This window comes from Ambystoma mexicanum, chromosome 5p (genome assembly GCF_040938575.1).
Source record: "Ambystoma mexicanum isolate Mex_15411 chromosome 5p, UKY_AmexF1_1, whole genome shotgun sequence".
NCBI lineage: Eukaryota > Metazoa > Chordata > Amphibia > Caudata > Ambystomatidae > Ambystoma > Ambystoma mexicanum.
In genome coordinates this window covers 470,512,935-470,526,823 of record NC_090930.1, presented here as the reverse complement: position 1 = coordinate 470,526,823, position 13,889 = coordinate 470,512,935, and the positions used below count along the sequence as shown (strand labels likewise).

General features: G+C 41.5%; 1 protein-coding gene across 2 annotated transcripts in view; it reads right to left on the bottom strand.

The window, feature by feature from the left end:
- Positions 1–308: 308 nt before the first annotated feature.
- The window catches only part of IL13RA2 (interleukin 13 receptor subunit alpha 2), a 434,703-nt gene continuing 421,122 nt past the window's right edge, over positions 309–13,889 (bottom strand). For both annotated transcript variants that reach the window (XM_069612879.1, XM_069612880.1), the window contains exon 10: positions 309–4,861. In XM_069612879.1, the coding sequence (XP_069468980.1) occupies positions 4,819–4,861 (43 nt within the window). In that variant the 3' untranslated portion in view covers positions 309–4,818. The remainder of the gene's footprint in view (positions 4,862–13,889) is intronic.

Here is a 13,889-nt window from a genome sequence, read left to right as displayed (position 1 = left end):
TATGTATTGTATGAGATATGAAAGGTAATTCTAAGTAATTAGTTCAAAGGTATCAAAATACTTGAGGTGCAGGGGAGAGGTACTCAGCCTTGGTATCTAGCTGGAAAACATACATGGAAAACAGAGGATTCCTATTTAAGGAAACCCGCTTCCCCTGCACACTATCTACAAAAGGCCGTGGCCTGTATGGAATTTTCATAGGGTACATAAAGTCACCTAATTGTATTCAACAAAACTTATTGTTCTATTTCATCAATTTTCTTTCAAAAATGTTCTGAAGGAACCAAATTATTACTTGACCACTCATCTGTTTATAAATAAAACAGTAATTTATTCAATTTTATAACAACAAATCATCATGAATAGGCAATCTGGCCCAACGCGTTTTGAGTATTAATTTTCACTCTTCATCAGGGGCAATATGATCAGTATTCTTTACAGTAATTGAAAAATCTGAAGAGAAAAGAATAAATGAAATAAACTTAATGATCAAGCATCCATGTAATGTTAACTTTTTAGAGAAAAACAAGGTAATTTGTTTGCCGGTTTAGGGGCGCTCAGATAATGTACTTCTTCTGTGAACCGGTATTAGAATGGAACATCGCCAACTTTCGGGACTCTGTCCGGTGTCAATGAACTTCCTAAAGCAAGAAAACAAGATTTTTGCTCAGAGTTGCGGGTTTTGTTTGATTACTGTATTAGGCAGCCTGTCTGGGCCAGGTGCTCCTGAGGGCTTAGGCTTGATGATAATTTGTATGATATCATTCTCATCAAATAAAATGGTACTAGTCCACCATTTCATGTTTTTTTCCACTATAACTATGTTCACACTTTTCTTCCCAGTATAGCCTGCCAATATAACCACGCCAACACTCTTCAGAAATAGCATTAATTTCTTTTTTGGGGAATTCCCCTTAATACAAGTCCTGTAAATGTACCAAAACAACATTGCATTGTGTGCTTTTATGAGCCTAGAGATTAATTTCCAATTTGCTGAGTTGTTATTTATCTTTTGTGCTCTCAGCCATTGGTTATAATGGGCTCTCTGTTGGGTTAATTCACCCTTCTTCTCTACAGAGCTTAGGGATTTGGATATCTTAATAGCATGAATCAGTTTACGGTACCATTTCTTTGCTGTATGTATTTCAATGTCACAAACAGCAGGATACAGTTTATCGGTAGCAGTTGTCAATCTACCTTGGATAGCCAAACCTGTGATGGTGTTTATCATTGTGTCCATAGCTGGCACACAGCTTTTTAATAATTGGGCTCCTTTATGAACAACCAGGCTCAATAAGGGATTTGCTCTGATGACATATGCAGTAGACCAGATAATGCGGTTAACGTGTATATTGGTGGTGGCAAATGCCTTTTACCCTCTGATATAACCCTTTTTTGTGTTGGACACGTTACTATTAGAGTAGCATGATCGTGCATTGAATTAAATTTCACATTATATGACAGTGTTTGTGCACAAACATGTCGAGTTGCAAAAATTGTGTCCAGACAAGATGTGCTGTGTCCACAATGGTTTTAAGATCCAATAAAGGTGTTAGTAGGCACCAGGGGTAGCAAATCATGCTCTAACAGCATGTGTGTCCATATTTCTCCCTGTTGCAATAATCTTGTACTATTCTTTCTGTCATTTTCGTATTTTCCATTATTGCAATCACAGCCGTTCTCTTCGGCCAAAAGAGTTTCTTCTGAAACACAGTGGGCGTTGACATTTCCGGCAATAATGACTGCACCGACCGGCGCCTCTTCCTGCCATGCTTCCATTGTCCTTTTAAGACTTTTCACCAATGATTGTGTGCCTGACCCATCCGGAGGGTCATACAAAACAAGGGCCAATGTCTTACAATTAGGTCGTGGAAAATCAAAAATGATTGAGCTCAAGTAATTCTTGTCGAGAAGTTCTAGTTTGTGTTCAACCATACGTAGTTGTGTTTTTGCTTCAAGACAGAGGCCTCCCTTAGGCTGTCCTTCTTCACCTCTAGTTGCTTCACGGGTGTAGATTGTACATCCGCCGATGGCTGGTGCTCCAGTTGTCCATGTCTCCTGCAAAAATAAGAGATCAGCTGCGCTTACAAGTTTTCCCTCTTGGTGAATGATACATGAATAAAAAGTTCTTGTATTCCATGATAGCAATTGGGTTGCATAAGGCAAATCCAAAGGTCACTGATGCCAACACTCTTTTGTGTTTTGTGTTAGTCACTCAATGTGTGCCATCAATACAGTATTCATTTTGTCGTATGTCAATTTTTTTAGATGTTTGAATGACCATCTGACCCGGTGCATGTGCATGTGAGTTTTGAGTATACCATGCTTGGTTGCTGTTAAATCCCATTTCTGCGTGTGAGGCGTCAGCGACTAGACCAGGTAAATGGCTCAGCTGCTTATGTTGTATTTCAAAGCCCAAGTTTTCAATAGAATTTTCATAAGAGCAGATACGTTGCACCACAACTAATGAGAAGAAAGTAGCAATACCCCAATTACTACTACTTTCCCATTCAGGCAAATCCACACACACTATACCATGTGAGGTGATTATTTGCAATTCCGGCACTAGGGGAAGTAAACGCAATAAATGCTTGCGATTTATAAATGGACTATCACAGTAGGTTTGCTTTTCCTTGAAGCGAATACCGTGTGTCAACGGCACATTTGCAATTTGGCTATGGGCCTGGGAAGTAATGGATAATCCTGTGGGTTGCTGGTACCAACCCCCTGTGAACTCATTTGAGTATGTCACTGGGTCCCTGTGATGTATTCCCATGTTCAATTCATTTGATGCATTGCATCTGACTTGTGCAGATGCCCCATTTGACTGTATGCTTGATTATATAGGTTCAGGAAAAACTGGTTGCAATGCAGGTCGGTCTCCAGTCTTGGTCATGCCCGCAGGAACATGCAATTGCATAGGTTCAGTTGGTCGACTTGATCCTGTACCCTGGCCGCAGCCAGCTTTCCAAGCTATGTGCAGGCTGTGCTACTGTAAGCAGCTGATTCTTCAAGCTTGGCTCATTATGTTGTGTAAGCATATAGCAATCATCCTTTTCTATACAGATGGTGTCCACCTGATTGGCCCTTGCCAGATATCCTGTGATATCATCCGATTCACAATGTCACTTCCATCATCCCTTGGATTTTGTTAATATGACGTTCCTATCTTTTCTTTCTTTTCTTTTGTTTAAAGTGAGCACTTACTGTTCTTGGAAAAATGCATTGTTGTTTTAGTCAATTCAGTTGTACTAAACATTTGGGTAATTTGTAACATTTTGTTGTGGGTATAAGGTAATTTACTCCACTCCATGCGATTTCACTTGCTTAAAGAGCACATGGTGTTTGTGTTCTGATTTTGTTTTGTTGCTCATATTTACTGATTTTGCCACTTTATTGTTTTCTCTTTTTCCTTTTGTCTAGTAGTTTTATGTTTATTCCTGGTATAAATCGGTTTTGTTCACAACAGAAGTCTTACAATGTCATAATATTAGTGGCAAATAGATGTAAAATACTTAGTTTGCTGGCATCAGTATTTGCTATGAAACTACTCGATCTTGCCCAATGTCTAGGCTTGAGCAACACTGTGGGGTTAAACTTTGAAGTAAAGCGGTTAATTTCTCTTTTGCTCCAATTGCTATTCCATATACATCTCTTTTTGTTCTGGCTAGTTATTACAATTTGTATAAGGAGGCATTTTATGCTGGATTTGTACCGTGCTCTTCTTGAATTATGGTCCAAAGTTATTTCAAATTTGCTTAAAGCAGTTCCTTCCATGCTAATCAAAAACAGCCTACACTGCTTGCCTACGTAAGGGTTAACAAAGAAGCAGCATTTGCTTCGGAAAGGCGATGTTAGATGTTTATATCAGAATTATGATTTTCCAGAAACGTTTTGAGTGAAAGATCATTTTCAACAGTCAACATGTTCTGGACAGCACAATGGCTTTGACATCTAATTGCCACTTGAAAAGATCTGCCCTCTAACTTGTGGTAATGGTGGCTTTCATTGTCTGTCTGCACATCTGTTTCAATGAAAAACAGTCAGATGCTGAGTCCTAGTGAAATTGCAGAAAGTTAAGAAGAAAAAAAGTGGACGAAAATTAAAAAAAATGCGTTGCTTTCATTCAAAGTGTTCGGGGGAGCGAGTTTGTGTCCCTCAGAAAGGCGTAACGGTGAATGCATTTGTATTGTTTCCATAATTTAAAAAAAAAGTAGAACACATTTTTTGTGTTCATGATTTCAAGAATACATGTCAATGTGGTTCAAACATTTATGTTTACCATTTCCCTGTTAGTGCTGTACGTCTTGTACAGTGAACAGGGGTCACTGATCTCAGTGTTTGATGACACATAGAGAAGTGCATTTTACAAATTCGGGCCCGAGATTAGTTTGCAGTTTTTGAGAAACTAAACAAGAAAAGAGTAATTCGTCATTCACAATGAATGTTACAAGGCATGACTTAATGGAAATGTGTACATGTTACTCCAATGGCTTATTCTTAATAGCAGCTGAGTTCCACACGAAGACATCATAGTGTTGACATATACATTACCCTGTCCATCAGAACAGGAGAGAAGGACAGTCATGGCACATTTGTGAGTAATACGTTTATCAGTTTAATGGTATAGAATAAATTAACACAGCATAAAATATGTGTAGCACAGTTTTGTAACATTTCATGACCTATCATTCGCGAACTTCACAGAAGACTTGCTTTCATGAATGGAAGCCTGAATGTGTCCGAAGTGACGTCAAAACTGTTGATTTGTTTTCTTTGAGTGATGTAGGCAATTCAGTTCAGATCCTCACAGCAGATTCATACTACAACGGGATATTTGACTTTTTCTTTTACGTTGAACCTGAAAAAGATGTGGGGATACACATGTTTAACAAAGCATGTAAAAAATAAATAACGCAGCAACACAACTACTTCTGCATACTTGGAGGAGATGATTTCCTGTTTGAAAAATTGTTGATTTTGCAATATATTCTCCGTCATGAAATTTGAAAAAAACAAATTAACTGATTTGTCTCTCTAAGCCAAAAATGAGAAATGTGCAAAACCAACTGTACATTGCGCCATTATTGTCCTAAGTCTGTGCTCCACTCCTACGCGTTGCCATCACATCCTGGTTTTGTAGTCTGGGCTCAAATGTTTCAGGTGCTTCTGCTTCACAGTGAACATTCTCCGGGAAGCACTCATCTGCTGCTAGATGCTTGTCCCCACCTCAATGAACCAATGAAAATGCATAAATACATACATGTACCGATATAAAGACAGGATTTTACATCAATGCATATGACCCTTTATGCATTAGCATCAGTGCATTGGCAGGTGTGCGTTTACATTGGTTTTGCTCACTTAACATGTAACAAGCAACAACGATTTAAAAAAAGTTTAAGATGGAATAGGAAATATTGAAACGGGAGGAGAGTATTTGGGGATTTGCCCCCATTTAAAAAACGATAAAACCTCACTGATAAAAATGCGCCGATGCAAATAGATGAAGATGTGACTACCCTGATGTAAAGACATGGAACTTTAGTTTGCTTTACAAAGCACCACGCCGGAGTATATAACAGCGTTTTAGATCCCACGTTGAAAGCCAGGCGTCATTGGTCTTTTTTGGGTGGGTACTTAATTACCTTTGGATTCAACAAAGTTTATTTTAACTGACACATCTGAAATCGAACTTTACTCTCTGCTCTGACTTTCATTTGTTCTTTCAGTGCACACTAGTGTTGAAATACATTTAAAGGTTATGCGGCGCAACGGAACCGCAAGTTGTCTTGACATTTTACATATCTGTGGGTTGGTAGGCCAAACACTGTCATAAAAAGCATCAATAAATTCACTGGGCCACTACATTTCTCTATCACCTGCATATTTCCTCCATGCTCCATTTCTAGCTTTTCAGCCCTCCTCCCAGTTATGCACTGCCTTCCTCCAGTCTGACTCTGTAGTTTTTTTCTTGTTTGCACAAGACAGTTTGCCTAAGTCTTCCCCTGTGCCACATCAGGAGCCTGTTTCTCTAGTTACTGTCTTCCAGTGCTCCTCTTTAGCCTGAGAGGATGGTGGTGGGGCGGGGAGGCACTTACCTCTCCCTCCCTGTCCCCAAACGAAGCCACTGGGGGACGAAGATGTCTGGATGGGTGAATGGGGGTGCCCATTGTCCAGCCTATGGAACAGCCGTTGGCAATTGTGTTATGAATTCCGTTGCCTTTGCTCACTTCATGCTGATCGCATACTTTAGGTTTTTTCACACCATTCTACCCCTGAACATACCCGGCTCCTACCAGATGCTACCAGATGCTAACAGCATTAATGGCTGCAGTGGGAGGGCTGGCCCTCACGTGCAACTTGGGCTAGAGGGCTATTACTGGCTAGGTCAGCCCCCTCCTCAGCCATTAATGCCTCTATTAAGTCAGAAAGGCATGATATACTCTTCTTTTCAATATCTCTGTTAGTCTCTTCGACGATCTGGTTTATTTTTGGCTTGCTAATTTGTTTTTCCTCACAGGGGAACTTGTATTCAAGTCTCACTTAAGGCAGCAATCATGTTTTGGTGTGTTACACATGTACCCTAACTTACTACCAAGTCCTGGGGATACAAAGAAACCTAATTTTCTCCCAAGATGAGTCCCTGCGCCCTGAAAAAGTGTGAGTGTCACAGGCCGGAGGCAGCTTCACACTTTCTATATGTTGCAAGGGAGCAAACTGACTACTTAATATTTTTTAAGCCCTTTGACCTTTGGAGATGATGATGCTGTGCTAAAGAGTTAGTCCTGGAAACCTGTCTTGCTGTCTCCTTTTCTTCCTAACGTGAATGTTTGGTACTCCCCATTGTGAAGGTATCTTGGAGCAGACACAGACAACTGAATAAAGTTTGGGCTATAAACTTTTATTAACTCAAAAGGCGGTTGGACAAAGGCCTAACTTGCCCTGTGATAATGTGGGATTTCCCCATCTAAACTAAACTAAGGATAGTCTGTGTCAGAAAGTCCAAAGCAAATGTCTGTCAGCATCAAAATGAGAAGTGTTCAAATAAAGGTTCAGAGCTTCTTCCAGCTCTTGGTTTTTAAAAGTGTTTCCCTTCCCCAAGTTCAAAATAGTTCACAATGTACAGGGGTCTCCTCCCCCAAGATTTCAAGTCTTTCAATTCATTGGACACTTCCTGGCTCTTCTGATTTGGTTACCTTTCACCAATTTCACATAGTTCAGTTCCTTAATTTCAGATCACACAAGATGTCCTTCCTATTCAAACACAAGAACCTGCTTATCTATTCGAGAAGATGCAATGAACGTGAGAAGCGAGATGAGCTCCTGTTGAGGTGTAATGGAAAAACACTAGAAGTGCCAGGTTTTATTCATTTAATAGTGTTAAATGCGAAGAAGGAGCTCAAAACACGGTCTCCTGTCAGTGAGGACGAGAGCCATACTAGTTGGGGACTAGATATGTCAGACGAAGAGCGAGAAACCTTCCGTGGGGAGGAGGGAGAAAGTGCATGCTGTCCCGAGGGATGTCCGCAGACGGACAAGGAAATGAGATGGTCTGATCTAGAGCAGCCTAAGGATAGGAGGCTAGATCCTATGGCGTATCCGGAGCACCCTAAAGGACAATTGCATAGCGAGGAGGAAGAGACATCGCCATATGTGAACAGGCTCAGGTCATTGCCAGGTAGAAGGTGATCAGGAACCATTGTCCTCACTATGGATAGGCAGACGAATGGAGCCGATTGCGGATTTGGTTTTATGCAGTTCCCTTTATTGGAGAAAGTAGGGACCAGACTGCAGTATATACCCTGGCCACAAATGGATAAGGATAATTTAAGATGCAAACATCCCAGCTTAAAGGTGGGTGCAGGGAAATGGATGTATGAGCTAGAAAAGAGGACAGGAGGAAATACTCTAGCAATATGGGACATTAAGGGTCTCCTAGCAGTCATTCTTGGGGAAAGGGCTGATGACATTTGGACAAGAGCAGGTTACTCAAGTGTCACAGCACAGAACACAGAGCACAATGGAGCACCGTTTAATAATTGTACAGCAGATGTCTGGAGAGCACTCGGTACAGTATCCTGATACGTCAGATATGGGTGCAATTATGGCAGGTAAGATGAAAGATGACGAAGATCTGCCTGCTTACGTTCAAAGTTACGCTGGAAACGAGGGAGCCATGGGGGAAATCAGTGGCAGTATTTTACCACATTTTGAGTCAGGGATTACCGGAGAAAGTACAGAGACAGCTCAAGACATTAGTGGGAATGGAAGCGAAGCCATGGGCAGAGATACAGTTAACTATAGCGCATCACTGCCGGCTGTTACAAGAGAAAAATAAGAAGAAGGAAGATGCTAGAAAACTTGAGGAAGCCAAATTAGTTCTGAAGAAATTGTCGAAGTACACCATAGAAGGGGTGGTACTGACAAGCGGAGAAGGATTGGGAATGCAGCAAGCAGTGTGTGCATCACAGGCAAATAATCAACACCAAATGGGTCAAGGAAGGAATGGGTTTATACCGCGAGGCAAAGCAATGGGCAACAGAGGAAGGGGTGGTTTTCAAAATAACCAAGGCGGGTTTCAGAATATGCAGAATGATCCTCAGAATGTGCAAGGAGGATTTAATCAAGGGGGCTATTTAGAAGAGCTCCTCTTGCATGTTGGACATGTTGGACATGTGGAATAACAGGGCACATTTGCACAAAAATGTGGAAGCCAAGGCTATGTACAGACTGGGCAATTCTCAAGAGGGGGGACAGCTTATCCTCCAGCATATAGCTCACAAAATACGGATGGGTTAATATCAGACAGTGTATCAAGCGCAAGAGCCGCTAATCCAACAGGCATTACAACTACAGCAAGCACCATTGAAACAAAGCAAGGGCAGTCACAGCACACAGCCATGCAGATACAGCAGAATGCAAATACGGGACAGTTACTGACACCTAGAGTAGGGGATGTCACTGTTGTGGGAGGAAGTCCTTTCACGGGTATGGGGATAAGTATGTACCCACAATAGGACAGCCCACAGGGCGATTTGATGTGTTCAGTACTATCTGTGACACCAGACCCCCAAGAGGAACCAAGGGTTGATGTGATCATAGGAGGGAAATATTTTTCCTTTTTAGTAGACACTGGGGCTACTCATTCATGTATAAGAGAGGGCAAATATCCAATGTCAGGAAATGCCATGAATTTGCAAGGTTTCTCTGGAGCTACAAGCAGAGTTCCTTTTACTGATGAATTACCAGTCTCCATAGGAGAGTGCGACATGTCTGTTCCGTTATTGTATTCACAGCAGACACTGGTTAATATTCTGGGGAGAGATATAATATCGAGGCTAAATATTGCAATTTCCTTCACCAATGAAGGTATAGTGTGTTCTACTCCAGGGATACCTTATATGAATGTGGGCACATTTATATTGCCATTTACAGGGCAAATGGCTCTGCGAGGAATGCCATTAGAGGCAGAAGTGTTTCTTTATGGGGTATGCATTTTGTTAACATGGTTACCCGGCTTAGTGGGAAAGATTATGAGAATACCTGATGAGTTTTTGTTCAGGCCACAGATACCTATGGACGAAGAGGGGGTCAGACTATTCCCCTAGAGTTGAATGCAGCCATAGTGCAATGGGAATTAGCCATGCTCGAAGGAACAGATGATGAGGGCAGGCCATGGAGAACAGTGATCGCCATTGGGGATGGGTACAGATTGACTGACGTCTCAGACAAAGACATGTTTAGAGATGATCCTTCAGATAATGAAGCAATATTTTAGATGAGTATCACATATTGGATCAGAATAGAGAAAAGGGAAATCCCACAGCGAATGGTGATAGTTGGCAGCGTCCAGCATTTTTTTATGAAGATCTGGAAAAAGTGCCAAACTCTTTATGGACTACAGACCCCTATGATGTAGGGCTATTGAAGGGGATAGGGGAGGTTAAGATTAAACTGAACCAGGAGCAATTTTACCTCAAGCAAGATAGTACCTGATGTCTCGAGAGTCTGATGAGGGTATTATTAAGACTATATCAGCTCTGATGGGACAAGACACTGTGTAATACCGTGGTGTACCCTGTGAAGAAATCAAAGAGGGGTCATGGAGATTTATCCAGGACATGAATCAGATTGTAGAGGCAGAGTTTCCTTTAGTTTTGAATCCGGCGACGATTTTATGTAGTATCCCAGCAGAGGCACGATATTTTGCAGTGATTGACTTGAAAAATGAGTTTTTCCTCAATCCCATTGCATAAGGACTCCCAAGACCTTACGTCATTTACGTTTTGCCAGACTAAGCCGAAGAGCACTCGTTTGCCCTAAGGGTACTGTAAGTCTCCATCAATCTTTAATAGGGTCCTGCAGATGGACCTAAGCAACATTGATTTGCAAAGTGTTGTGTTGCAGTACGTAGATGACATTTTGGTTTGTAGCACGACAAAAGATGAGTGCAGGCAAGATTTGATTCCGTTAATGACTATTCCAGCAGACAAGGGATATAAAGTGAACAAGGAGAAGTTGCAATATTTTCAAGAAGAGGTGTATTTAGGTCAGTTAATCTCACATGAGGGGAAGAAAGTCTCACCTGAAAGAGCTGAGGCGATTATGAAAACAGCAAAACCGCACACGATAAAACAAATGCAACAGTTTTTGCGATTATGCAGCTATGTTAGAGCATGGGTATTTGATTACAGTTCATACACAAGACCCATTTTGGAGGCTCTGAATAAAGCACAAGTGAATAAGGAAAGAATTGAATGGACTGAGGAAATGGAGGGGGGGGGTTGAAGAATTAATGAAAGCAATTTGTACAGCTCCAGTTTTAGGAATTCCCAACTACGATGAGGAATTCTTTTTGTTTTCAAATATGAATGGGACAGTTATGACAGCGGTGCTAACACAGAGGACTACATTGGTATATAAACCCCTGGCATATTACAGTGGGATTTTAAATCCAGTTATGAGAGGGCACTTTTCTTGCGAACAATCGCTGGCAGCAGCCGTGTTCGTGATAGAGAAGTCTAGTAGTGTTGTGATGGGGTGTTCTATGACGTTGTTTGTTGAGCATACTTTGTTTGCCGTTTTGGAGAAATCTAAGGGTACATTGACAACTCAGAGGGCTTCTGCATATGAGGTAGTTATATCAAATCCCACAATCAAAATAGCCAGTTGTAAAACAGTGAACCCTGCCACGTTTGTAGCTGAGCCAGTGGCAGAGGGTGAGCATGTGCATGATTGCTCTAAGTACGAGTAGTTCTACGATGATATCCCTTGCGTAAAGGAAAATGCGTTAGGAGGGGGAGAGATTCTCTTTATTGATGGGTCTTCAAAAATGTATCAAACTGATGGGGAAAGGCATTCAGGTTCAGCTCTGGTAAGGCACAGAGCCAATGGGGAATTTGAGGTTGTAGCAAGTGCAAGACTACCCTCTCACTTTTCAGCACAAGCAGCAGAATTGGTGGCACTTATTGTCGCACGCGAGAAGCACGCAGGGCAGGAAGTAATGGTGTACAGTGACTCCGCCTACGTGACGTCAACCTAGAACGTTGGAAAGCAACATTTTTGGACAGGCTTATTAAGGCACTACAACTCCCAGTAGCCATTGCAATAGTTAAATGCACAGCACATACTAAGCAAACTGACTTTATCTCTTGCGGGAATGAAGCCAAAGACGAAGAGGCCAAAAGGGTTGCGTAATCACCAGATATTTCAAGTTTTGATACTCCATATGTAAAGGAAAAAGTGGTTACAATTTCGATTGTAAATTAAGGGTTTAATCATTTGTCAAGAACACAGTTGATGGAGGTTCAAGGCAGTGCACCGCAGGAAGAACAAGAATTTTGGAAACGGAAGGGGTGTTCTTTATCTCCCTCTGAAGCATTGTGGCGACAGGACAGCACTGGAAAGCCGATGATGCTGGTAGCCTTGTTAAGGGTAGTGCTTGAAGAGCTGCACTACCATGCGCATGAAACTAGGGAAAGCCTTGCAGCAGCTATTGCGCAGGACTAGTTTGTACCGAACCTGTTAGAACATGTTGCATTTTATGTAGTAAATTGCATCGTATGTCAAAGGTTTACCGCTGGGCACACACTGCGAACAATCAGAGGAGTGATTCCTTGACCGAACGGTCCTTTTCAGCATTTACATATTCACTATGTTGATATGCTGCAAGTATGCAGTGGATACAGATATATGATTGTGGTGGTGTGTCATTTTTCCAAATGGATTGAAGCTGGTCCATGTACACACCCTGATGCCACTTGCACAGCAAAGTTTTTAGTCCGGGAAGTCTTTCCCAGATGAGGGGTATGTGAGGTGTTGAGATCCGACAATGGGCCCCATTTTGTTAATGAAGTATTTGAACAGATTAGCTTATTGCTTAGAATAAAACACATGTTTTCTTATGCTTATCACCCGCAAGCAAACGGAATATGTGAGAGACTCAACTGTCTTCTCAAAGAGAGAATTGCCAAGTTAAAGTTGACATTGAAGAAGGGATGGCTGTAATGCCTGCCCCTTTCATTATATGCATTAAGGAATCAGCCTGGTTCGGACCACCACCTCACACCCCACGAGCTAGTGATAAGCAGGCGAATGAGAATGCTTTTGTATCCTCCATCGAAGAGCAGAAGGGATACTGCAGAAATGTTAGCAAATGAGTTACATTTGTATTTGATGTGTATGACCGCTAGTATCTCTGTCATTTCAGATCATCTCAAGCGCAAGGGGTGTTGGTCTCAGGACACAGATGAAGACCATTCAACAACCAGACTGCAAGAACTATTTACCTGTACCTAAATTATTTATTGGAGATTTAGTCCCAGGGTGCAACTTCACAAGGAAGTGGCACAAGCCCTGTTTTTTTGGTCCACTTATCGTCGAAAATGTGACTCCCTCAGCAGTAAAAGTCCAAGAAAAACGTGCATGGATGCATTTGGGCGTCGTGAATCTGTATACTGGTGAGACCAATGCAATCCCAACCGTTGATTCAGAAGCAAGACAAGAGGAAGAAGTTCAGCATGTGCAGACTCGATCAATGATGAGGAAGAAGGACGCTAAGATTGCGTATTAAATAAATGCAAGTGTGTGTTTGGATTGTGGCTCACCCTGGACACTCTTTATAGGTATTATAGCAGGAGTGCTAAGCAAAGTTCTCGAGCCGCAGAAATCTTTGAATTGAACTTTAGAAAGTGTTGATGTGCTAAATAGGCCAGATCTAGAATTTGAATTTGACGACAGGAAAAGAGAGCAGTTTCCCAATTTATTCCTCACTAAGTTTCTCTTTGGTTAAACCTGGTTCTGTCAGATGTCAATGCCCATAGACTACTTATCTCGGTCTTTGTATACATACTCCAAGCCTATCCTGCTCTTGTTTGGCATAGTACTAATATACTTGTGTTTCTACAAGATCCTAAAAATGGCCCTCCAATTAGAAGGTTAGTTATGGCGATAATTGAACAGATCCTGCAGCTTCCTGAGCATTTAACAAGGCTGCCTGATTAAAAATGTTTTTTCCTTCCTTAAAGTAGTATACAGGCAGAATGATGCAGCTCTGGAAAATGAGAAAGCTCAACAACGAGTAGAGAATCGCCAATGATGGGGTCTCTTGTATTGGTGCATAATATATGCATGCTCATTATTTATCCATGTTTTTTTGATTTTGCTAATCCATTCTGTCAATTTCATTGACACAAGTAAGATAGAAGTCCCTTTCATTCTTCCCACTCCAGTGACTTATGCAGAAATATCGGTTGTAGAAAGACCAAGGCCATATGTGATTATCCATACACCAGTGACACTGTAAGGTCACCTATTTCTCTGACAAGTGTTCCTAAATTTCCCCCTGTCGGAAGGTCCCTTATTGATGTACTTCATGAGCATTATGC